The sequence below is a fragment of the Tursiops truncatus genome, chromosome 21 (genome assembly GCF_011762595.2).
Source record: "Tursiops truncatus isolate mTurTru1 chromosome 21, mTurTru1.mat.Y, whole genome shotgun sequence".
Taxonomy (NCBI): domain Eukaryota; kingdom Metazoa; phylum Chordata; class Mammalia; order Artiodactyla; family Delphinidae; genus Tursiops; species Tursiops truncatus.
The window spans coordinates 20,354,165-20,379,977 of record NC_047054.1 but is presented as its reverse complement, the minus strand read 5'-3'; the positions used below and the strand labels follow the sequence as shown (position 1 = coordinate 20,379,977).

The 25,813-nt window shown below is 39.0% G+C and overlaps 1 protein-coding gene across 1 annotated transcript; it reads left to right on the top strand.

Annotated features, from left to right (window-relative positions):
* The first annotated feature begins 10,980 nt into the window (after positions 1-10,980).
* Positions 10,981-14,662, top strand: C21H8orf48 (chromosome 21 C8orf48 homolog). The gene is made up of 2 exons (XM_004329722.4): positions 10,981-11,959; positions 12,141-14,662. Exons 1-2 carry the CDS (start codon positions 11,175-11,177, stop codon positions 12,190-12,192), a joined length of 837 nt encoding a protein of 278 aa, XP_004329770.2. The 5' UTR covers positions 10,981-11,174; the 3' UTR covers positions 12,193-14,662.
* Positions 14,663-25,813: the final 11,151 nt, after the last annotated feature.

Genomic DNA, 25,813 nt, shown 5'->3' with positions numbered 1-25,813 from the left:
AGTAGTGGTAGGAAAAACTGTAGGAAATGAAATTACATAGAAATTTTTAAAAATTTGCTGTCCTTTTGTGGGAAATGGATTGCTATATAAGTGGAAGTATGTTGCTAGGTATCCTTTTGAATTCCTTTTGCTCTGTGAGTCTTAGAACATGATGTTTCTGAGTCATTGGGCTACAGCAGATCTGACTGTGAGATACAGTTTACGCTGAGGGGTGGAGGGTGGGCATGCCAAATAGATGGAAAAAATACTATTGCTCCTGAGAAGCACCCAATCAAGATGATAATTTGGAACTCAAATACAAATTGCTAAAAATATTGACTAAGTAGCACTATAATCTCATATGGAATTTATCTTTGTTTAATAATTTTGTTCAGATAAACTTGTCAAGTATAAAGTAGATACTTACCCGAGATATCTTTTTCTGTGAGACAGTGACATACTTAGAAAAGGAGACCTACATATAATTTGAAAATGTTGGCAGAACCGTATTTGTGGTTTTAATCTCCTACTCCAAATGATTTCTTCTCCAAAATTGATTTTGATCTCTAACATACTTCTAAGCAATACAAGTATTAGGTGAGGAATGTAAAGGAGGGACATCATCATATTTTGGGAAATTTTATGAGAATTCAATAGTTTTTTTAGGTATACTTCAAAAATATCTTAATGTGTGGTGTGGAGAGCTGATTAAGCAATTATTGGATATACTACGGGTCTGACACAAATGCATTAATGCTATTATTAATATTACAGTCTATGAATATATTCTAATGCTAATACATATGTTCTAACATGAAATCAAAATCTGAAACTAATTCAGATTATAGCTTTATGCACTAACAACATGTTCCTTAATCAAAGACTATACTATTTGATAGAAAACATTTTTACATTTTTTAAGCTAAAAATATGAAATGAAAGGAGGAATACAAAATAAATTCTATGTAGGGATATTCATCTATGTTTAAAGAGTTTAACAAGTTTGGTGCATGCATTTTAGCAGAGGAAAAGACAGAACTTGACCTCTGCTAGTTGAACAAAGGCTGGCATTGTGAGATTTACTTTTCTGGCATTTATATTCTATTGACCTGAAAAGTTTGATAATCTCATTAAAATTGGGAGATTAGGAAATCAGAAAAAATATGAGGATGGTAGCAATGTTAAACTAGTAGGACCCAAGGAGTTCACGTGTTTTAATAACTTTTTAAATATTTTTCATCGGAGGAAGTAACTTGTAGTTATTTGCCATTCAAAGTATTTTCAAGTGCAAGATAGTGCTTTGGACCATTTTATTGGGTTGGTAAGATACAAATATGAAACTTTATCAGAAAAGTAAAATGCTTATTAAAAATTAGATAACTCATAATGGAAGAGCTAGTATTAGAAGGATCTCAGTCTTCAGGTTCACTATTAAATCTACTCCAGAACTGTAATGATGGTGGTGACCACAATGTCCATGTATTGGATAATAAGCTCTTTTTTAAAAAAAATTAATTAATTAATTAATTTTGGGCCGTGTTGGGTCTTCACTGCTGTGCACGGACTTTCTCTAGTTGCGGCGAGCAGGGGCTACTCTTTGTTGCAGTGCCTGGGCTTCTCATTGTGGTGGCTTCTCTTGTTGTGGAGCATGGACTCTAGGCACGTGGGCTTCAGTAGTTGTGGCTCTTGAGCTCAAGAGTGCAGGCCCAGTAGTTGTGGCACATGGGCTTACTTGCTCTGCGGCATGTGGGATCTTCCCGGACCAGGACTCGAACCTGTGTCCCCTGCAATGGCAGGCGGATTCTTAACCACTGCACCACCAGGGAAGTCCCGGGTAATAAGCTCTTGTCCATATTGTCACTTACAGTACTTAACACCACCCCAAGAGACGGCTGCTGCTGTCCCTATCACATTACAAGAAGCAAAAGGAAGGAATTGATGCAACTCCTTCAAATTTTTTTCTTTTTAAAATTTATATGCTCTGAGGAAACTTTCAACATTTCTTGTGTGTATTTAGGTAAACTGAAGCCCATATTTTATAGAGCTCTATGGCAGTCGCTCTTGATTGTTCTTTAGCTCACTTTATCGAAGCTTGCGTTGGGACATATCTATGTAATTAACAGTTGAGGAAGGAAGGTGCCTATCAGATAACACCGTATGAGAATAACATGTTAAAATATAACAAGCGGACCACTTTAATACTTCTCAGCTACATTTAGGATTAGGCAGTCCAATTAATTTTGATCCATTTGATGCTGTTCTCTTCATTCTGGGTGAATTTTATTCTTATAATGTTACTTGTTATCACTATATTTAACATAGAGGAGGGCCTTGCAGGAGGGTTTTCACTTCTAAGCCTTTGTCTCTGAGTGGTTTCAAAATGATAAATTTGTGGCTTGGGGGGGTGTTATAATAAAGGAGGGGAGAACACAACACAACAAACAAACAAGACCAACTTCACAAACGGCAGTGTGGTTTAATGACAGCCACACGTATTAATAAAGGGTCTCACAAGTTTGATGCATAAAATTTAGCCACAGAAAAGACAAGAAACAGCTTCTACTAGCCGGAACAAAGGCTGACATTGTACGATTTCAGTGGCATAATATGCGGGCTTCAAATAAGAGTTCTGGTCAGTGGGACATAAAGGAAGTGCTTCATTAGCTATCATAGTGCATACCTCCCAGGCCTGTACCATGGGGCAGCACGCAGCAAGGGCATGGGCGCAAAGAATGAGCTATTCACTTAGGTTTCATAATCTTGCTCTGTTTCAGCCTCCTGGGTTGACAGCTTTCAAGTTAAGCATGGAAGGCTCTAAAGAAACAGTCCTACATTCTTCAGTGATAGAGTTTGTTTTTGGAAAATGCCTATCTAAAATAAGGAGATAAAATAAGTTAAGCCTGTGAGCTCAATTTATGGAATTAGATGTCTTTCCAGAGCACAGTGATATTTTTATGATTACTTTGAAGACTTCAGTAAAATACTTCTACAGAAAGATTGGTCTCAGATGAAATTATTTGCAATTTCTGTCATTCAACCCTATGCAATCATATGAATATTCATTGTACAGTGAAAGCTGACTTTGTGAGTAGGAAAATTACAGTAACATGCTTTACAAAGATATTGAGTAGAGGAAAAATAATTCTATGCAGTAATTTTCAGGAAAACCACTGTAAATTTTGATCTTTTTCCCCAGTCATCCAGAGCCACAGACCTCTGTCCCTCAAGGAAAACACAAAACTATTTAACTCAAATTCAAATCAATGGCAAAATTTCTGAATTCATTTCATATATCCTCTGTGCTTTGAAGAGAAATACATTATATTTAGGTTCAAATTTATATTAATTTGCTAGATGCCGTGGTCAATCTGTAATAGTATTGCCAGAAGGCTCAGGAACCTAACTGCATAAAATTGCATAAAGATGCTGAGAACAGCTCTGAAGTTAAACTACAATGAAGGGGAAATAAATAAGGCTAGAAAACCTATATAATGTGCTGTTAACATAGAATTTTCAAAACAAAATGGCAAAAGATATCATACAATTCAAATTCACACTTAACATTTTTTCTTGTGAAGAATATCACCATTGATGCCCTTAAATATATTGAAGATATTTATTTCTAAAATAACTGAGTTATTTATGATCTACACTTCTTTGGAATTTTACCAGATACTCAGATGAAGCAGTGGGAAGTCATTGTTTAATGCCTACAAACATTAAAAATCCTGAAATACACCAATCAAAATATCTTTAAAAAACTACATAAAATTAAAAATTTAAATTTTACTTATTTTCCAATAAGAACAATAATTTCTAACTTAAAATACTAGATGTAAACAATCTACAGCCTGGTCAGTCAAGTTCGTGATTGTGGCAGAACTATAATTTGCACTCATAAAGGCTCCTAAATAAAACAAATATGCTTAATTTACAGAGAAATAAAGTGATACTTACTGTAATGTAGCTCTAGGTACACCTATAAGGCAGTTTGTCTTAAGTCCCTGTACTTAACAATTCTATTTTTCTCACATAGCAAATCACAAGCAGTTTTATACTAAACATCTACCCCAGAGGCAGACTGTCCAATTAGCCCTTGATCTGGTTTTCATATAAATCACCTGTTATAGGTTGAATTATCTCCTCCCCCCAAATTCTTATGTTGAAGTCCTAACTCCCCAGTACCTCAGAATGAGACTTTGTTTGGAGATAGGGTGTTTACAGAGGTGATCAAGTTAAAATGAGTTCATTAGGGTAGGACACCAATATGGCTGATGTCTTTCTGAAAAGGTGAAATTTGGACACAGAGACATGCACACAGGGAGGATGCTATATGATCATGAAGATGGCCAGCTACTGGTCAAGGAGAGAGGCCTGGAAGATATCCTTCCTTCACAGCTCTCAGCATCATGGGTAGGTTGAGGGGATGACTATCAGTGAGACAGCACAAGGAGATTCTGTATCCTGATTTTGGTGTTGGTTACATGAATGTGGTAAATGTGTTAAAATTCATAGAATTGTACAGCAAAAAAAGAAACAAGCCAATTAAAAAAATAAAATAAATAACCTTAATAAAATAAAAACCTACTCTAAAGCTAAAAGCAAGCTATAAAATAAAAATGTTGAAATCTGTAGCATTCTAATACACAAATAATAAGCAGTTAGAAAATATAGTAGAAGAAACAACGTATGTTAAAATCACTAAAAGAAAATGTATGATATAAAACAAAATAAAATACATAAACTTAAAAAGAAAGGGACAAAACCTAAATGAAGAAAAATACCTAAAAGATGCCAAAATACCCTTGAAGACATGAAAAGATATACCATATTTCTGGATACGAAGACCCAATTTTAAAAAATCCCCAATGTTTATAAGTTCACTGCATTTCAATAAAATAACCATATGTTCTTTTCTTTTATCCTGGAGCAAGACAAGTTGGTCATAAAGTTCATTTGGAAAAATAAACAAGAACTTCCAAGAAGTTCTTGCAAATGGAGGAGAGGACTCTGGCCTTATGAGAGGTTAAAACATTATAGAGCCCATTAAAACAGTATGGTTTGGTATGTGAATAGAAAAACAGACCAACGTACTAGAGTTGAAAGTCCAGAAAAAAAACCCTAAGTGCATATGGGAATTTATGTTAAAGCAGCACCTAAAAACAGTGGGGTAACAAAGAACATTTTAGTAAGTATTGTTGGGCTCACTGTATAGCCATATGGAAAAATATAAAATTAAACTCTCATACTGTAATAGAGAAGAAACCATAAAAGAATCAGAGTTTTAAAGCAAGGGAATAAAAAGAATCACAAGTACAGTAAGAAAACAAGAGTGAGTTTCTTTATAACATGGGTGTAGGGAAAATTTTTCTAAATGTGACAAAGAATCCAAGAACAATAAGGAAAATGATTTATAAATTTGCTCTATGAAATAAAAAATCAAAGTTTTGCATGGCAAACAGCATAAGCAAATAAAAAGACAAACTGGGAAAATCATGTAGAACTTACGTCACAGAAAAATAAATAATATTTTGATATTAAAGTGCTTTTTAAAAATTGAGAAGAATAAAAGAAGAATCTTATGGAAAATGGGTAAAATAAGTGGATAGACAGTACACATAAAAAGAAATGTAGGGGATTCCCTGGTGGCGCAGTGGTTGAGAGTCCGCCTGCCGATGCAGGGGATACGGGTTCGTGCCCCGGTCCGGGAAGATCCCACATGCCGTGGAGCGGCTGGGCCCGTGAGCCATGGCCGCTGAGCCTGCGCGTCCAGAGCCTGTGCTCCACAACGGGAGAGGCCACAACAGTGAGAGGCAAAAAAAAAAAAAGAAAAAAAAAAGAAATGTAGATGTCCCTTATACACATGAAATGGTGTTTAATCTTAAAATAAGAGGAATTCAATTTAAAATTACACTGAGATACCATTTCTCTTCCATTAGCATCACAAAAATTTATAAATTTGAGCACATCTCCTGTTGTCTAGGCTCTTGGAAAGAGCTCCTCTCACGCGTTTGCTGGCGGGAATGCAAAATGTACACCCCCTATAGGGAGGAATTTGGAAATACTTGGAAAAGCTACATACACCTTTATCCTTTGATCCAGTAATCTCGCTCCTAGGAATCTTGTTTGAGATACACCTCCAAAAATACGAAGAAAAATTTGATTTCTTATAATCACGAAAAGTCCATCAAAATGTGGGAACAACTGTGGGAAAAAACATTCTCACAATGGAATACCATGTAGTCATAGAGATATGTCTATAGGTTGATATGAAGTGATATCCAGAATATATTTTTAAGAGAAGAAACAAAAAGGATGTGAAGCAACGTGTAGAATATGCTGAACATATAGATATACATATATAATTTTTTTGGTAAGAAAGGGGATTCAGATATACATTGATTTATATTTTCAAAAAGAAACTTGTAAGGATAAATCAAAAACTTTAAAATAATGATGTTCTATAGGGAATATAACTATAAACAGAGAAGAAAGTTCTGCCTGCTCCATTTTTTTCTTTTTAGTTTTTTAACTTGTGTAAGAGACACGAGAACAGTATCTGCCAAATGCAGTGAATGGACCTTGTTTGGATTCTGATTCAAACACTGCAACTCGCAAAATGGATTTTCGAGACAACCAGAAAGATCTGAATACAGAATAATTATTAGGTGATATTAAGGAATTATTATTGTGTTTTAGATGTGGTAATCATAATAATGTGGTTACATTTTTAAAAAGGCCTTACCAGCTAGAGATATAAACTGAGGTATTACGGACAAAATAATATCGTATCTTGTATTTTTAAATACTGCAGGAGGGAGGGGGTAAAAAACTGAGGAGGGGGATAGATATCTCAAAAGCCTTAACGTTAAACATTGTCTTTGCAAAACAATAGCTATTAAAGTAAAACACAGCTCTTCATAAGGCAATTCATCAATTTCAGAAATATAACAAAACTGAAGACACAGGAAAAAAAGAATGTGAAGACTGAGATATTTGTCTGGTATAACATTTTTCAAATATGAAGAACAGCCACTGCACAGTAAATGGAAATTGTTTTTTATCATGAATGATGTAGGATTCCTTACTCCACAAAAATTGTGTCTCACAGTGAGATTTCTGATACATTCAACTTAGACCCTTAGGAGAGGAAATAATTTTTCATTTTGCTTGTTCACAGAACCAAGCACAGTGCTGTGTAGTTTATGTAGAGGGCAGGCTATTTTTAAAGGATCTGTCAAGTTAATTTCCCTTATTCATAAACTAGATTCCCTCTTGGTATTCTGTCCACCACAACGGCTTTGGGAAAGGGTGCAGACCAAATGCCACCTTGGCAAGGAGGCCACTGTGATCCCTCAGAGGAGAAGTGCTTGCCTGGCAGGAAGAAGCTGAAAGTTTGCCTTTCTCCCTCCAAGGAAAGAGAAATGAGAGAGAGAGAGAGAGGGAATCCGATAGGAAGACTAATATGTTTTGACCTCCTGTCTCTGGGGTTAAGCTCTATAGCTGCAAAGCATATTTGATTGTTGAGGAAAAGCTGGAAGGAGAGCTTTTGCCCTGCTCCCCATTAAGAACGATGGAGAGAAGAGACAGTGACAGCAGGACAATAAAAATAGTGCCATGGCAGGCTTAGGCCTGATTTGTCTCTTTCCCTCCTATGACTTTCTGCATCCACCCCGGCAACTTTCAGTCACAATGTGGTTTCTAAAGGACCCCAATGTTCCAGTCAGCCCCTAAGAGATGTCAAGATGCTTGAGATTTCTGGAGGAGGGGCTGGCCACAGGAAGTCGCCTGAGTGATGACCAGGTGGCAAGGGTTCTAGGCTATGCTGTGTGTACCAGACCACATTCCCCTTTTCCTCTATCACGTCTCAGCAGGTCTTTGAAAGAAACATACCTGTGGGTGTCAAGATACAGGCAAGAGAGCCGGGAGAGGGTTTGACAAGTTCCAGTAGCCTAGGATTGTGTCAGGGTCCTGGAAGGAACCAGACTAACTGTGCCTTGGTGGAAAACAGCACACATCCAGGGACCACCTGCACCATGCCGTGGAGACCAACAAAAAGATTTGCACAAAGTTGAGGCCCCCTACACCAACTGCCCCACAGATAATAAAGAATTCCTTTCTACAAAGCACTGCCTTGGGAAGGAGGAGAGGGAAGGAAGGAATAGCTCTATTAGAGAGTCATATTAAGTCATATGACTGAAGATTTGACAAAATGAGACTGACTCACATGGGAATACCTGGCATATGCTTAATTATCAGGTTAATGGTTTTCCATAGCTACTAAAATGAGTGAGAACTTGTAAAAAAGATAACATGAATAACAGAAAATGAAAATGCAGCATGTTCTTGGCACATGTGGATGCTGATTGGATAATTCTTTTTTATAACTTTTTTTTAGTTTTAGTTAAGTTTAGTTTTAGATAATTTCAGTTTTGCAAAATACTATTCTGAACTTCATAGGTATTTGCTAAATAAAGAAGCGATTATATAACAAAGTTATTGAAACACTGAAATATTTCTATGTATTTTCTGGGACAGCTATAAATGTTTCCTGTTAATTCCTCGATCTTTCTTTTCCTGATAAAAACAAAAAAATGTTTAAAATGACATACTACTTTTTTTTTCCTGCAAAGCTTGATAAAATCTGCTTTCAGTATAGTGAGTAGGAGTGACTTGTATCCATTGGGATAGTAAAAAGATTTTAGATAAGATGGAAAGTTGCAATTCCCTACTCCCTTTTCCCCTTTATATATTCCTGGTTTTTGTTTTGTTTTTTTCTCTCACTTGAAACATCTGAAGTAAACAAATTAGTTTAAGAGAACACACTTGTTCACAATTCTCTTAAGGATTTCTAAATAATATGCAATATATATATGTATATATATATTTTTTGCCAGTACCGCTTAAGGAATGTTCTGAGATTTTCTTTTCACATATATATCACTGACAATTCTCATATACAAGGAAGAGAATAGGAAAATATTATTTATATTTCACATATAGAAGACTGACAACAAGAGTGTGGATTTTAAGTAGTGTCACCTTTAAGCTTTATTCTGTGATAGAGTTGAAACGTAAAGAGAATAGGTTTATACAAAAAGTAAGTTTCTGTGTTTAAAATCAAACTGACTTCTGTCTTCATGAGTCATTTCTGAAAATGATAGTACGGTTGGGCTATTTTACTTCCTTAGATAATACATATATTAGAATGTTGAAGAGTTTACTGGGTCCAGCTGGTTATTACAAAGAAATTGGTTAATTTAGCAAATTTACTTGCTTCTAGGATAAAGTTATTTTTATAAAATCGAGGTATTTATAACTATATTTTTAAAAATTTAAAAGACAGATTACTCCAGATATTTAGCATATTACTAGATGTGAATATACTTTAAAGCACAGCTCCCTTGCTCAATGTTCTGGGGAAAATGTGTGCTATAGTGAATTGTGTGTAAATATGAATGTGTAAATATTTCAGGGAATGATGGATACTTTTGAAACAAAAATTAAAAATGAAAATCTTTAACCTTGAACTGGAAATTAATTGGAATTAACCACAAAGTATCTATTACCTCTTTTTAAAGATTAATATTATAGGATAAAATATGATTTGGGTGCAATAAATGAAGTTGGACTCTCTTCAATATGAAGCTGGCTTATATTTGACAGATGCTTTTCGAACATTTCAGACTTTTGACTCTTTGCCAAAGTGAGCACTTTGGGAATAACATTAAATATATCGGGCTAGAGTCGAATAACACCCTCCCAACACCGCTACTACCCCCCCCCCCACACACACACAGAAGGAAATGAGCAAGGAAACCCATTCTCTTGAAATTATCTCAGATATTTACTAAGAGCTAGACTCAGATATTTATTAAGATCTAGAAAAAGTCAACCTTCAGAGTTAACATTTTATAATTTCTGAGAATAGTTAATAAAACTCTACCATATTTTTAAAAAGTCTGTTGTAAAAGGATGTATTATGAGTAGCAGCCTAATTTGGGGGGTTCAGGAAGAGGAAAAGACTGAAGTTCCTTGAGCTTGTAGTACTTATTCCACAAGATCCAGGCGCGGACCTGTGTAAGGTAATACTTCTGTTTCCATAACCATTCAACACATTTACTCAACAGAGATTTATCGAGCACCTTCTATGTATCAGGTACCTGCTGACTGCTGGATAACACTGACAGGATTTCTGCTTTCACCGGGTTTTTAATCTGGGGGCGATGTGGAAGGCATTCTCAAATATGCATAAAACACAGTTGCAAACCCGGAAAGAAAGGCTGTGCTATAAAGTGTTTGGGGGCAGGGATGGGTATGAAGTACTTCCTGAAAAAATGGGACTTGAAAGAGGAGCAGTAATTAACCTTACGAAGAGGGAAGAGGAGTGTTGAAGTGCCATTCAGAGAGCCACTGCCTGAACAAAGACCTGAGGAACTGTGACTGGGAAAACTGCAGAGTGTAACGCTACAGCACAAAAAGCTGTGCAAGATGAGGCTGGAGAAATAATACGTAGGAGCCGTGCCACTCAGGAGTCTTACAGGATGGTTTCAGAATTTCGAATTTTATCCTAAGACGCGGTTTACGAGTAGATGATCTCTTGGCTATCTGATTGGCAGATACGTTTTGCTTGTGTTTTTTGGCCAGCCGGATGGTTTTCTGTTTGGGTTTTTTTTTTTTTTTTTTTGAAGGCGAGGCGTGCACTCTCAGATTAGTCAGAGGCCGCCTTTCCCTGTTGCCCTCACACACATGCACAATTTTTTGACCCCTAGGGAAGGGGAGTTTGCAACTTTTTCTGGAGGATTATTAGATTTTGTACTAAAATAGCACTAAAGAGAAGACTCCGGAGAGCGAACGGAGAGGGCGGCGCCGACAACCCAACAGGAACAATGCGGGCAGAGTCGGTTCTGGGGAGGGCGGGGAAGGGGAGGAGCGAGGCGCCTCAGCGACCTACTGCGCAGGACCGCCCCTGGTTGCCAAGGCAGCGGGAAGGCGTTGCCCGGAAGCGTTTCCTTACGCAACGGTCAGCTCCAAAACCCATCCCCCAGGGGTTCAGGACTGACTAGTTCCTGAGGCAATCTTGACCACCGCAAAGCAGATGAGGAGCAGAGCCTGATGCAATGTGATGGCCATCCGCCTAGAAGCCCGAGGATTCAGAGAAGCAGGGGAAATTGACCCAGACAGACGTCGGGACTATGGCAGACTTTTCTAAGGAGACCTTTGAGTCCTTTACTGATGAGGCACAGAGTTCCAGTTCATTCAGTTCCTCTGGAGGACTGCAGCCCTGGTCCTGTGCCTCTCGGAGTAAATACGAGAGTGGAACGCCGACTCCACGCTTGCAATATGGAGACAACCAATCTGAGTTTTCACACTTCAAAAATAATGAAAAGAAGTTGAGCAGAAAATGGATCAACAACCTCAAGGGCAAGGAAATGAACTCTGGACAGTACCAACCAGACACTAAACTTGAAACAGAAATCACTCAGGCATCCCTTGAAGAATTGAATGCCCTGCAGTCTTTCTGCACCGTTAAGATAAACCTGATCCATCATAGTGCGACCTCTAAGGGGAAAAAGAGCAGCGGACATAAAAAGCTGCAGCTTGGATCGGATGCAGAGGCTCCAGAGGTAGATGCCTTAAACTGTACTGTCCCCGATGAGCTTCTGAACAGAATCTATTTTAAAAACATGAGGACAACACCCAACGAGGTGGTAACAGCTAAGCAACACATTTCTTCTCGGTGTCCCAACTGTAACAGGAAAAGAGCAGAACTGGCCCAATCTGCCTTCCTGAAACAGAAGAAGACTTTACTGGAGTCACTTCTACTCCAAGAGAAAATAGATGAAGATCTTCATATGAAAGACTTTCTTACCCTTATTGGAGAAATACATCAGAGCCTTCCCAGGCTTTCCGATGACCCCAGAATAATCTGGGAAAGACTGAAGGAGAAAAGTCAAATTGGTTACTCTGGTTTTGAAAGGTCAGATATAAAGCAGGAGATGTAGCAGAATGGAAATAGTGCTTGTCATCGCCTTTTTGTCCGCCAATTTTCAAACCTCTTACTCTTAACTAAACAAGGGATGGTGTTTATTAATGATAATGTGTAGTGTGTATAAATGTTTTGTTGTGTATTTGAATAATTATCATCATTTCTGTAATAGGAGCAGAGCATTTGGCCTGGCCGTTAGCACGACCGTTATCGCGAGACCCTGAGCCAACAGTCAGCTCGCAGTAGTGCTCGCGGCAGAGAGTGTGGTGAGAGGTGAGAGGCGGTTGCGGGGCCTGGGACAGGCTGAGGGCCGGGTCCTGCAGAGCCCCAGAGCCCTCACCGCAGCCGCCCGCTAGCCAGGCCCAGACCTTGAAGCAGCGAAGCAGCAGCGAACCCCTCCCCCATCCCAACGTCTGCAACCTAATGGCGGCGGGCGGTCTTCATGGGTCGCAGTCCGTGGAGGCCTCAGCAACTGGAGTATATGGACACTGCCGTTGAGGTAACAGCTTCAACCTGCTTCAGTCTCTCCATTCAAGTTTCAAAAGTTGGTGCAGCTTAGATCAGTTGTCTCCTCCTAGGAGGTGGCCAGAGGCCAGGGTTAAGTTGCACGGACATTGCAGGTCATTAGTTCAGGTCCACCTCTGTGGTTGGGCTCTTCTCAAAGAAGGGCAATTGCTGTGGGCTGGGGATTCCCCTGATGGGCATTTGCTACAACACGTATTCCTGTCGATCGTATACAAAGGATTCTCTCCAGGTTAAATGAAAAGCCTGAGGGCCGGCTTGGGTCGGGGCCGGCTGGGTCCTGGCCGCCTGGCTCCCTCATTGATGATGGCTGGGCAGAGTCTGGGGACCTGGCCCTGAGGGCGCTGCCAGCTGAGATCTGCCCCCTCACCCAGGCCTGGGCGCTGGCGGGAGGACTCAGACTGGGTGCTGGATGAAAGCTCCTGGGCAGGGTAACTGGCCCGCGCAGGGACCCCCTCCTGTAAGCCAGGGCCTGGACCTCGGAGGGTGAAAGTTGAGCCTTGGGACCTTGCCCTTTCTTGTCAGAACAGAGAATAACATTTGTTTCGATGGAGGTTTATAAGAACACAGTGACCTGGCCTCAAGAACAAAGGATCTAACACCAAGAAGTTTGTAACAACTAACCATGCCCCTCCCTATAAAAGGGCTATAAAAGGGCTTTGCTGAAAGCTTTCCAGGTGTCCAGGGTTTTTAAGGCATGAGCCACCAGTCTCCTTGCATGGCCCTGCAGTAAACCTTTCTCGGCTCCAAACTCCGACGTTTTGGTATTGTTTGGCCGCTGTGTGTGCTGGGCACTCGGACTTGCGTTCGATAGTATTTCTACAGGTACTCTGGAAACTTAAGAGTTTACTGTGCTTCCTTCACAGATTTGAGGACTAAAGACTTTCCACCCAGTATTTTTTCAGATTCTAGAGGGCAACATTTTATAGTTGGAATAGTTACAAAGTTTTTATAACAATGCAGGAGACAGATGCTGGCAATTTGGACTAGGGTTTTGACAGTACAGATAGAAATAGAGATCTAAGAAGTACTTAGGAGGTAATAATTGACATTCTTTGGTGAAGAAATGGATATGGAGGGTTAATAAAAGGTAAATGTTAAGAATGGGCTTCCCTGGTGGCGCAGTGGTTGAGAGTCCGCCTGCCGATGCAGGGGACGGGTTCGTGCCCTGGTCCGGGAAGATCCCACATGTCTCAGAGCGGCTGGGCCCATGAGCCATGGCCACTGGGCCTGCGTGTCTGGAGCCTGTGCTCCGCAATGGGAGAGGCCACAACAGTGGGAGGCCCGCGTACCTCAAAAAAAAAAAAAAAAAAGAATGTTACTTAGTTTCTGACTTGTGCATTTGGATGAATGATAATTCATTAAGATAGGAGCATGTTTGATTAAGAGGGTGATTATTTGGACATGGTTAGTTTGAGGAATATTTGAGACATTCATACTGAGAGGTTGAGAAACATTTGGTTATTTGTGCTTGCGATCTGGAGAAAAGGTCTTGAGGGGGTGGGGATCGTTGGCATATATGTCATAGATGTGGTGAGCTCTTCTAGAAGGAAGGAGAATGACAGGAGAAGAAGGGCTATGACCAACTCCTGAGAACTTCTACCCACCAATTAATGGCTGGGTAGAGGAGAATAAGACAGCAAAGGAAGTTGAGAAGAAGTCATCATAGAAGGATAAAGGAAACCAGGAAAGAGTCGTGTCAGAGAGACCAAAGAAAGAGAACATTTCAAGAAGGATGGGTTGTCTAAGCATGCCAATGCAACAGAGTTAACAGATGATTTAGTCATGTGTTGGTTTCTTTGACTTAACAACAGCAACTTCATAAAAGTTGGGCTGACTGACAGTAGATTGAGGAATAAATGTAAGCTAAGGAAATGAGGAATACAGGTATAGACTTCTTGAAGTTTAGCTGTGGAGGGAAAGCAGGAGAGGTAATTTTTCTATATGTCTAACACTTAAGCTATCACGGTCAAAAATTTGTAAAAATCAGCAAAAAAAATAGCCTTTGTATCAGCAAAAAATAACCTTTGTATCATGTCAATATTACTCTTTGCCTTTAGACCTTCATTTATGTATTAAGATACTCTTTTTTTCCCCATAAAATTTAGTGTATTTTCTCTTAGTCATTCCTAAATAAAATGGGAAATAAAATCATTACCATTTTCACAGTAACTTTTTATTGAAATTCACGTTACATCTTGCTTTATCTTTGCCATCTTAATATATTCACATTTCTCATAATCAAAATGCTGAATAATTTCCCCATTAAGGGTCATAATTCACCCTTTAGTCAACTAAGTCTTCCAGTCCATGCACAAGAGATTTTTAGAATTTGTTTAGGTCTTCTTTAATTTTGAAAGAAATGTTTCATAGTCTTCAGCATACAAAAGTTGTGTGCCTCTTTTATTGAATTTATTCCTAAGTATTTTACTCCATTGTTTGCTATTGTAAGTGAATTTTTTCCAATCCAGTTTCTTTTTGGATGTTCATTGCTAGTGCATAGAAATACAACTGATTTTTGCCTGTTGATTTTGTATCCTGAAACTGCTGCTGAATTCATTGATTTGCACTAACAGTGTTAAAAAATGGATTGTGTAGGATTTTATAGCTAGAAGATTATGTCATTTGTGACCAGAGATAATTTTACTTCTTGCTTTTGATTTGGATACTGTTTTTTTCTTCTTGCCTAATTGCCCTGGCTCTAACTTCCAGTACTATAATGAATAGAAGTGGTGAAGTGGGCATTTTATCTTGTTCCTGATCTTAGGAGAAGAGCTTTCAGACTTTCACCATTGAGTATGTTAGTTGTGGGTTTTCCATAAATGGTCTTTTTCATTTTGAGGAAGTTCCCTTCTATTCTTAGTTTATTGAATGTTCTTATTTCATTAAAGGGTGTTTCATCAGTTGAGATGATCATGTGGTTTGATGTACTCTTTAACCCAGTCTAAAGCCTCACCTTCTTTGAACTCAGCCCATAACCATGAAACACTGACTAATCAGAATTAAAGGCTGTAGTCTATATGCTAAGGCACAAATATAAATTCATATTATAACACTTGTGTCTTAATAGTCTTTTCTTTCTTACTTGATTGTGAGCAACTGGAGGATAGAGTTGATACCATCTTACATGATATCCACGGGGGTTAGCACAATGCCTGGCACAGGACGGTGCTCAACAAGTTTCACGGATGAAAGAAGACGTGCATACAAATAATGACATTTAATATGTCTTTTGCATCAAAAGAAGAAAATAATTTAGCATACACTTTTCTGTCAATGTTTTGCCTTTGTGTAGCTGTTTTCTGTAATTTTTCTCTCTCCGTGGCTTGGATTCCCTTTTTTTTTCATGTATATACATACTTTTTCTCAGTGACAAATTAGTGGAAAACTTTTTGATAAGATAACTTTCCCTATGCAGCCAATTAATACAGTATTCATTTAGAAGAATTAATATAAAAATATCTTTCTGGAATTCATATTTTCAGGTAGAAAAAGCATTTATGGGAATTGTTAATTTTAAAGATAATTCATGACTTTTTGCAATTTTGAAAAGAGGTACAAGTTCTTGATGCTCGAACTTGAGAATAGTGTTTATTGTCTCTGAACAAATTCAAAAGGAATGAATATCCTTTCTCCAGACTCTTTATAGCTGCACCCAAGAGATTCCAGTATAGCTGGAAAGCAAAGTCCATCATATCAGATGCTAAGAAACCATTATTTCCCCAAGCACTAAAAATGTATCTGGCAAAAAAAAAAAAAAAAAATTGTATCTGGCAACCTGGTACAGGATTATGCAAATATGCAATTTATATAACTATAATATATAAATTATATAAATACACACCTATTTAGTTTATGGTTTTTAATCTCGATTTTTTATCACAAAAATTTCTGCACTAAGAAACAAATCTATGCATTTAACGAGTGTTAGAAAAACGAAATCCTTGGAACAGAACTAAGTGATGTGTCAGGCTGAGAGAAAGAAAATTCAGTCCTGAGCATCTGAGTCATTCAGATTCCAATCTCAGAACTGTTTAGGAATGTTTGGGACACCCAGCTCTGAATACCTCCAATTTTAAACATGTTAGTTTATTTCATGATGAAGCCTAATATAGTAACTTCGTTTTTTCTGCAGCGACATAGCTAAACAGGCTGCAAAGAAGTAAGAATTGTGGCTCTACATGAGTGTGGGCTCTCCCCCAATTTTTTCTGGAGTTGACAAATGAAAAGTACATACAAAAATAGTTAACTGTGAAACAGAAAAAGAAAAGATAGCTGAATTCTCAGTTGATAATACCCTCTGCAGTAGAGAATTTCAAAATTTTCCAATTTTCAGTAGACTCAAATTACAGTGGAAATTGCAAAATTCTATCAGGGTGACTCAAATAATTCTAAAGCCTAGTTTTGATGAGCCCACTGTTGAGGTATTAACAGAGGTTTAGGAGAAAGTATGTTGTGGTCATTCCACCCAAAATTTGCTTTGGATGTCAAGATTGATGACCCCACACAAAGCCTGAGAAGGTCTATTACTCATGTAATGAGAGCTTCCAGGGGGCACAGGGCAAGCTCCCAAGCTGATCTAAAAATGGCTAGACGGAGAGGAAAGAGGACTGGTTTGCCTTTTATTGTGATTTGGGGGGGGGGGCTGAGGTAAGGATTCCCATCTGTGGGCTGGGCTTACATGGTCTGAACTTCCTGCCAGTACCAGAGGGACACCTGGGCTTTCTTATCAGCTAGTCCAAAGGTGGAGCAGGAGGATGGGCCTTGGAAGTTTCTGACCATCAAACATCAAAAATGGAATCAGACTCTTTATTACAGGTCATCCCTGATGTTTGATGATAAAAAAGTCACATTTCATTTAATTAAATTTTATCTTGCTTGAGTATGCCATAAGGGAGTTCTGTGAGGCTTGTAGCCTGAGACTGACAAGGGTGGGGAAAGTTCCACTGAACACCTTGTTCAAGATCCCAGCATTGGATAATTTTAGAAGTGAAATGGTCACCCTTAACAACATCTGGAATGCCAAAGTGGATAAAGTGAGGCCTGTATTGTGGCTTTAATATGACACACTGATTTATATTTTGGGTATCTGTGAGGAAAGAGACTTCCACAGTTATTTTCCCCAAGGATGGAAGCCTTGGATAAGTAATTGTTGTGGTTACCATTGGTGGAACCAGGTCACTAGACCATTGGTGGAACCAGGTGGCTAGACCATTGCAATGGCCTGAGAGTCTGTAAACACGCACCAGTGGAGCCACTTACTGGCCAGGGTAAGATGACTGCCTGAGGTTCAGTTAGTTTTGAAGGTGCTTGGATCCCATCCTTTATCAAGGATGTCTGGATTAAGGAATGAAAAGCAGCAGATCTCCAGAAAGCCCCATGATGTGCAGTTTTGATGCTGTCCATAAAGTGAACGAACTCCCATTGCTGTTCACTCATTTAATCCCAAGGGGCTCCCCAAATAGCCAAGGGTTCAAGAGAGGAGTGACCTCTTCTGGCACCTAGTCAACTGGCAAGAGACTGAGGACAGAAGAGGCCACCCTTTCCTGCAGGTGGGATACACCAGAGGACCCAGACTTAGCTCTATCCTGTAGGTAACACTTCTGCTTAGCAAGGAGGCCTTGATGGCTGATCTGAGCTTATAGAAGGCTGCCTCCTTGATCCATGGAAAGGTATGGAGCTGCACAGGCTCAGGGTCTGTGAGAATCTCTGTTTCCAGGGCACTCAGTATGCAGTCCCCAGTTGCCATGCGGCTGATGAGAGCAGTTTCTCACACCAGAAATCCATGGGCAACATTTTTTGGGGGGAAGATTTATTTATTTATTTATTTAACATCTTTACTGGAGTATAATTGTTTTACAACGATGTACTAGTTTCTCCTGTAAAAGAAAGTGAATCAGCTATACGTATACATACATCCCCATATCTCCTCCCTCTTGCGTCTCCCTCCCACCCTCCCTATCCCACCCCTCTAGGTGGTCACAAAGGACTGAGCTGATCTCCCTGTGCTCTGTGGCTGCTACCCACTATCTACTTTACATTTGGTAGTGTATATATGTCCATGCCACTCTCTCACTTTGTCCCAGCTTACCCTTCCCCCACCCTGTGTCCTCAAGTCCATTTTCTATGTCTGTGTCTTTATTCCTGTCCTGACCTAGGTTCTTCAGACCATTTTTTTTTAATTCCATATATATGTGTTAGTATATGGTATTCGTTTCTCTCTTTCTGAGTTACCTCACTCTGTATGACAGACTCTAGGTCCATCCACCTCACTACATATAACTCAGTTTCGTTCCTTTTTATGGCTGAGTAATATTCCATTGTAAATATGTGCCACATCTTCTTTATCCATTCATCTGTTGATGGACACTTAGGTTGCTCCCATGTCCTGGCTATTGTAAACAGAGCTGCAGTGAACATTGTGGTACATGACTCTTTTTACATTATGGTTTTCTCAGGATATATGCCCAGTGTGGGTCGTATGGTAGTTCTATTTTTAGTTTTGTAAGGAACCTCCATACTGTTCTCCATAGTGTCTGTACACATTTACATTCCCACCAACAGTGCAAGAGGGTGCCTTTTTCTCCACACCCTCTCCAGCATTTATTGTTTGTAGATTTTTTGATGATGGCCATTCTGACTGGTGTGAGGTGATACCTCATTATAGTTTTGATTTGCATTTCTCTAATGATTAGTGATGTTGAGCATCCTTTCATGTGTTTGTTGGCAATCTGTACATTGTCTTTGGAGAAATGTCTATTTAGGTCTTCTGCCCATTTTTGGATTGGGTTGTTTGTTTTTTGATAGTGAGCTGCATGAGCTGCTTATAAATTTTGGAGATTAATCCTTTGTCAGTTGCTTCATTTGCAAATATTTTCTCCCATTCTGAGGGGTGTCTTTTTGTCTTGTTTATGGTTTCCTTTGCTGTGCAAAAGCTTTGAAGTTTCATTGGGTCCCATGTGTTTATTTTTGTTTTTATTTCCATTTCTCTAGGAGGTGGGTCAAAAAGGATCTTGCTGTGATTTATGTCATAGAGTGCTCTGCCTATGTTTTCCTCTAAAAGTTTTATAGTGTCTGGCCTTACATTTAGGTCTTGAATCTATTTTGAGTATACTTTTGTATACAGTGTTAGGGAGTGTTCTAATTTCATTCTTTTACATGTAGCTGTCCAGTTTTCCCAGCACCACTTATTGAAGAGGCTGTCTTTTCTCCATTGTATATTCTTGCCTCCTTTATCAAAGATAAGGTGACCATATGTATGTGGGTTTATCTCTGGGCTTTCTATCCTCTTCCATTGATCTATATTTCTGGTTTTGTGCCAGTACCATACTGTCTTGATTACTGTAGCTTTGTAGTATAGTCTGAAGTCAGGGAGCCTGTTTCCTCCAGCTCCATTTTTCTTTCTCAAGATTGCTTTGGCTATTCAGGGTCTTTTGTGTTTACATACAACTTGTGAAATTTTTTGTTCTAGTTCTGTGAAAAATGCCATTGGTAGTTTGATGGGGATTGCATTGAATCTGTAGATGGCTTTGGGTGGTATAGTCATTTTCACAATGTTGATTCTTCAAATCCAAGAAAATGGTATATCTCTCCATCTGTTTGTATCATCTTTAATTTCTTTCATCAGTGTTTTATACTTTTCTGCATACAGGTCTTTTGTCTCCTTAGGTAAGTTTATTCCTAGGTATTTTATTCTTTTTGTTGCAGTGTTAAATGGGAGTGTTTCCTTAATTTCTCTTTCAGATTTTTCATCATTAGTGTATAGGAATGCAAGAGATTTCTGTGCATTAATTTTTTTATCCTGCTACTTCACCAAATTCATTGATTAGCTCTAGTGGCTTTCTAGTGGCATCCTTAGGATTCTCTATGTATAGTATCATGTCATCTGCAAACAGTGACAGTTTTACTTCTTCTTTTCCGATTTGGGTTGCTTTTATTTCTTTTTCTTCTCTGATCGCTGTGGCTAGAACTTCCAAAACTATGTTGAATAATAGTGGTGAGAGTGGGCAATCGTGTCTTGTTCCTGATCTTAGTGGAAATGGTTTTAGTTTTTCAACATTAAGAACAATGTTGGCTGTGGGTTTGTCATATATGGCCTTTATTATGTTGAGGTAAGTTCCCTCTAAGCCTACTTTCTGGGTGGTTTTTATTATAAATGGGTGTTGAATTTTGTTGAAAGATTTTTCTGCATCTATTGAGATGATCATATGGTTTTTCTCCTTCAATCTGTTAATATTGTTTCTCACATTGATTGATTTGCATATATTGAAGAATCCTTGCATCCCTGGGTGAAGCCCCACTTGATCATGGTGTACTGTCCTTTTAATGTGCTGTTGGATTCGGTTTGCTAGTATTTTGTTGAGGATTTTTGCATCTATGTTCATCAGTGATATTGGCCTGTAGTTTTCTTTTTTTGTGGCATCTTTGTCTGGTTTTGGTATCAGGGTATTGTGGCCTCATAGAATGAGTTTGGGAGTGTTCCTCCCTCTGCTATATTTTGGAATAGTTTGAGAAGGATAGGTGTTAGCTCTTCTCTAAATGTTTGATAGAATTTGCCTGTGAAGCCATCTGGTCCTGGGCTTTTGTTTGTTGGAAGATTTTTAATCACAGTTTACATTTCAGTGCTTGTGATTGGTCTGTTTATATTTTCTATTTCCTCCTGGTTCAGTCTCGGAAGGTTGTTCCTTTCTAATAATTTGTCCGTTTCTTCCAGATTATCCATTTTATTGGCACATAGTTGCTTGTAGTAATCTCTTATGATCCTGTGTATTTCTGCAGTGTCATTTGTTACTTCTCCTTTTTCATTTCTAATTCTATTGACTTGAGTCTTCTCCCTTTTTTTCTCGATGAGTGTGGCTAATGGTTTATCAATTTTGTTTATCTTCTCAAACAACCAGCTTTCAGTTTTATTGATCTTTGCTATCGTTTTCTTCATTTCTTTTTCATTTATTTCTGATCTGATCTTTATGATTTCTTTCCTTCTGCCACCTTTAGGGTTTTTTGTTCTTCTTTCTCTAATTGCTTTGGGTGTAAGGTTAGGTTTTTTATTTGACATGTTTCTTGTTTCTTGAGGTAGGATTGTATTGCTATAAACTTCCCTCTTAGAACTGCTTTTGCTGCCTCATGTCGGTCATCATGTTTTCATTGTCATTTGTTTCTAGGTAGTTTTTGATTTCCTCTTTGATTTCTTCAGTGATCTCTTGGTTATTTAATAGTGTATTGTTTAGCCTCCATGTGTTTGTATGTTTTACAGATTATTTCCTGTAATTGATATTTAGTCTCATAGCGTTGTGGTCAGAAAATATACTTGATATGATTTCAATTTCGTTAAATTTACCAAGGCTTGATCTGTGACTCAGGGTATGAGCTATCCCTGGAGAATGTTCCATGAGCACTTGAGAAGAAAGTGTAATCTGCTGTTTTTGGATGGAATGTCCTATAAATATCAATTAAGTCCATCTTGTTTAATGTATCATTTAAAGCTTGTGTTTCCTTATTTATTTTCATTTTGGATGATCTGTCCATTGGTGAAATTGGGGTGTTAAAGTCCCCTACTATGATTGTGTTACTGTCCATTTCCCCTTTTATGGCTGTTAGCATTTGCCTTATGTATTGAGGTGCTCCTATGTTGGGTGCATAAATATTTACATTTGTTATATCTCCTTCTTGGATTGATCCGTTGATCATTATGTAGTGTCCGTCTTTGTCTCTTGTAATAGTCTTTATTTTAAAGTCTATTTTGTCTGATATGAGAATTGCTACTCCAGTGTTCTTTTGATTTCCATTTGCTTGGACTATCTTTTTACCTCCCCTCACTTTCAGTCTGTATGTTTCCCTAGGTCTGAAGTGGGTCTCTTGTAGATAGCATATATACGGGTGTTGCTTTTGTATCCATTCAGCCAGTCTATGTCTTTTGGTGGGAGCATTTAATTCATTTACATGTAAGGTAATTATTGATATGTATGTTCCTATTACCATTTTCCTAATTGTTTTGGGTTTGTTATTGTAAGTCCTTTCCTTCTCTTGTATTTCCTGCCTAGAGAAGTTCCTTTAGCATTTGTTGTAGAGCTGGTGTAGTCGTGCTGATTTCTCTTAGCTTTTGCTTGTCTGTAAAGGTCTTAATTTCTCTGTCAAATCTGAATGAGATCCTTGCTGGGTAGAATAATATTGGTTGTAGGTTTTTCCCTTTCATCACTTTAAATATGTCCTGCCACTCCCTTCTGGCTGCAGAGTTTCTGCTGAAAGATCAGCTGTTAACCTTATGGGGATTCCCTTGTATGTTAATTGTTGATTTTCCCTTGCTGCTTTTAATATTTTTTCTTTGTATTTAATTTTTGATTGTTTGATTAATATGTGTCTTGGTGTGTTTCTCCTTGGAATTATCCTGTATGGGCCTCTCTGAACTTCCTGGATGTGATTGACTATTTCCTTTCCCATATTAGGGACGTTTTCGACTATAATCTCTTCAAATATTTTCTTAGTCCCTTTTTTTCTCTTCTTCTTCTGGGACCCCTATAATTCGAATGTTGGTGCGTTTTTATGTTGTCCCAGAGGTCTCTGAGACTGTCCTCAATTCTTTTCATTCTTTTTTCTTTATTCTGCTCTGTAGTAGTTATTTCCACTATTTTATCTTCCAGGTCACTTATACGTTCTCTTGCCTCAGTTATTCTGCTGTTGATTCGTTGTAGAGAATTTTTAATTTCATTTACTGTGTTGTTCATCATTGTTTGTTTGCTCTTTAGTTCTTCTAGGTCCTTGTTAAACATTTGTTGTATTTTCTCCATTCTATTTCCAAGATTTTGGATCATCTTTACTATCATTACTCTGAATTCTTTTTCAGGTAGACTGCCTATTTCCTCTTCATTTGTTTAGTCTGGTGGGTTTTTACCTTGCTCCTTCATCTGCTGTGTGTTTTTCTCTGACTTCTCATTTTGCTTAGCTTACTTTGTTCGGGGTCTCCTTTTCACAGGCTGCAGGTTCGTAGTTCCCGTTGTTTTTTGGTGCCTGCTCCCAGTGGGTAAAGTTGTTTCAGTGGGTTGTGTAGTCTTCCTGGTTGGGGGGACTGATGCCTGTGTTCTGGTGGATGAGGCTGGATCTTGTCTTTCTGGTTGGCAGGTCCACATCTGGTGGCATGTTTTGGGGTGTCCGTGAACTCATTATGATTTTAGGCAGGCTCTCTACTAATGGGTGGGGTTGTGCTCCTGTCTTGCTAGTTGTTTGGCATGGGGTGTCCAGCACTGTAGCTTGCTGGTCGTCGAGTGGAGCTGGGTCTTAGCGTTGAGATGCAGATCTCTGGGAGAGCTCTCACTGATTGATATTACGTGGGGCCAGGAGGTCTCTGGTGGACCAGTGTCCTGAACTCGGCTCTCCCACCTCAGAGGCTCAGGCCTGACACCCAGCCAGAGCACCAAGACCCTGTCAGCCACTTAGCCAGGTACGTGGGGAGTTTCTTGCCTTTTGGGAAGTCTGAGGTCTTCTGCCAGTGTTCAGTAGGTGTTCTGTAGGAGTTGTTCCACGTGTAGATGTAGTTTTGATGTATTTATGGGGAGGAAGGTGATCTCCACGTTTTACTTCTCTGCCATCTTGAAGGCACCCCCTGTGAATGCCGCCTTCTCTTCTCTCCCCCTCATGCAAGCTTCTAGAGAGCACCATGCACCCTGTCTCAGCTTCCTCACCTGTCCCTCACTCCTCACCTCTGGCCAGTGGCGAAGTCGGGCGGTGGGTCTTGCGGGCTCCGGCAGACCAGGGGGAAACAGTTTATGTTTTTTCTCTTTCTTTTTCCTTTTTGTGATCATATGACACAGGGTTGGAAATGTACCAGTCAGGAACTGCTATGGCTGCCCCTCTCCGACGCCATTCTCAAAGACTCATGTCTTGGTTCCAGTGTGTTCATCAAATAAAATCTGCTGTTATGTCTTGGGAACAACTGTACGCAGTGAGCTTCCTTAAGCAAAATACGATTGTTGCTCACTGCTCTATCAGCCTGAGAGGCTTGTCTGCTTGGGCAACTTATGATCATCATGGGTGGTCCAGAGGTTTCAGGAGGTATGAGAGGAGGTTGCTCTAGCTTCTACGGTGAATGATTCTCTGGGAGCAGAGAAAGGGAACACTAATGGGAGAGACTGTTGTATTACCGTTCGGACATTCTAGAGTCCTTTGTTGTAGGGGAGCCCCAATTCAAGATGGGATAAATTGTGAATAACAGCATAAAAAGGCTTAAGTAAAACTTGTAAATGAGGTATATGTTTGCCTCCAGATCCCTAAAAGTCCTAAAAGATACTGGGCTTGTTTAACATTGTGAGTGCAGAGTGTCGACTGTTACTTCTTGACAGTGTTAGAGATGCTGGGGCCCTCAGAGTACCAAATACTTTTCAGGAAGTTCACCAGGGTTGCAGGGCCTTGTCCTAAGTGCAGGGAAATGCCCACCCCCAACTTTTTTTTAAGCTCCCCCTCCTCTTCCTCATCTTCTTATGGTTTTTTTTTTCAGTTTTATCTTCCTATCTAAAAAGAGATTTATTGCATTTCATGCAATTTAAAGTACGCATGTCAAGTCACCTAGAAAAAAAATTTAATGCATTAAAAAATAAAATAAAAAGTTGTGTGTGTGTGCGAAGGATGTAGAACAAATGGACCAAGTTATAGTCTAATAGGGTCCCTGAGAGAGGAAGTTTTGGAAAAAACATCACATCCACTCTCCCTGGAGAATAACTTCATATCTCATATGAGAGACTATTCCTATAGCCTGTGGAAGTAATCACACAGAGCTCTAGGTCAACAGCTTTTCCAAAAGTCAGGAGGTAGCAATGTGTACCCCAGAGAGATTTTCTCTTACAATGAAGTAATGCTGAGAAAAAAAATAAAAGAAACATTTCTGCAGCCACTCTCTTCAAGACAACACCATAAATGTGATAGTTAATATTTTCATTTCACAGTATTGGCCACACTGATAAAGTTTTTTAATTATTTAGCAGCATATTGATTCTTTAGGGGAACAAGGAAGTAAGGCTCTGAGGGAGAATCTGTTCTATGCCTCTTGCCTAGTTTCTGGTGGTTTGGTGACAATTTTTGATGTTTCTTGGCTTATAGAAACATCACCCCAATCTTTGCCTTCACGCTCACATTGCATTCTCCCTGTGGGCATATCTCTGTCCCAAATCCCATTTTTAGAAAGACACCAGTCATTTTGGATTAGGGCCCACCCCAATTACCTCATTTTAACCTGACCACCTCTTTAAAGACCCTATCTGCAAATAAAGTCATATTCTGAGTAATGTGAGTTAGGACTTCAACATATACATTTTGAGAGGAAAACAACTCAAACTA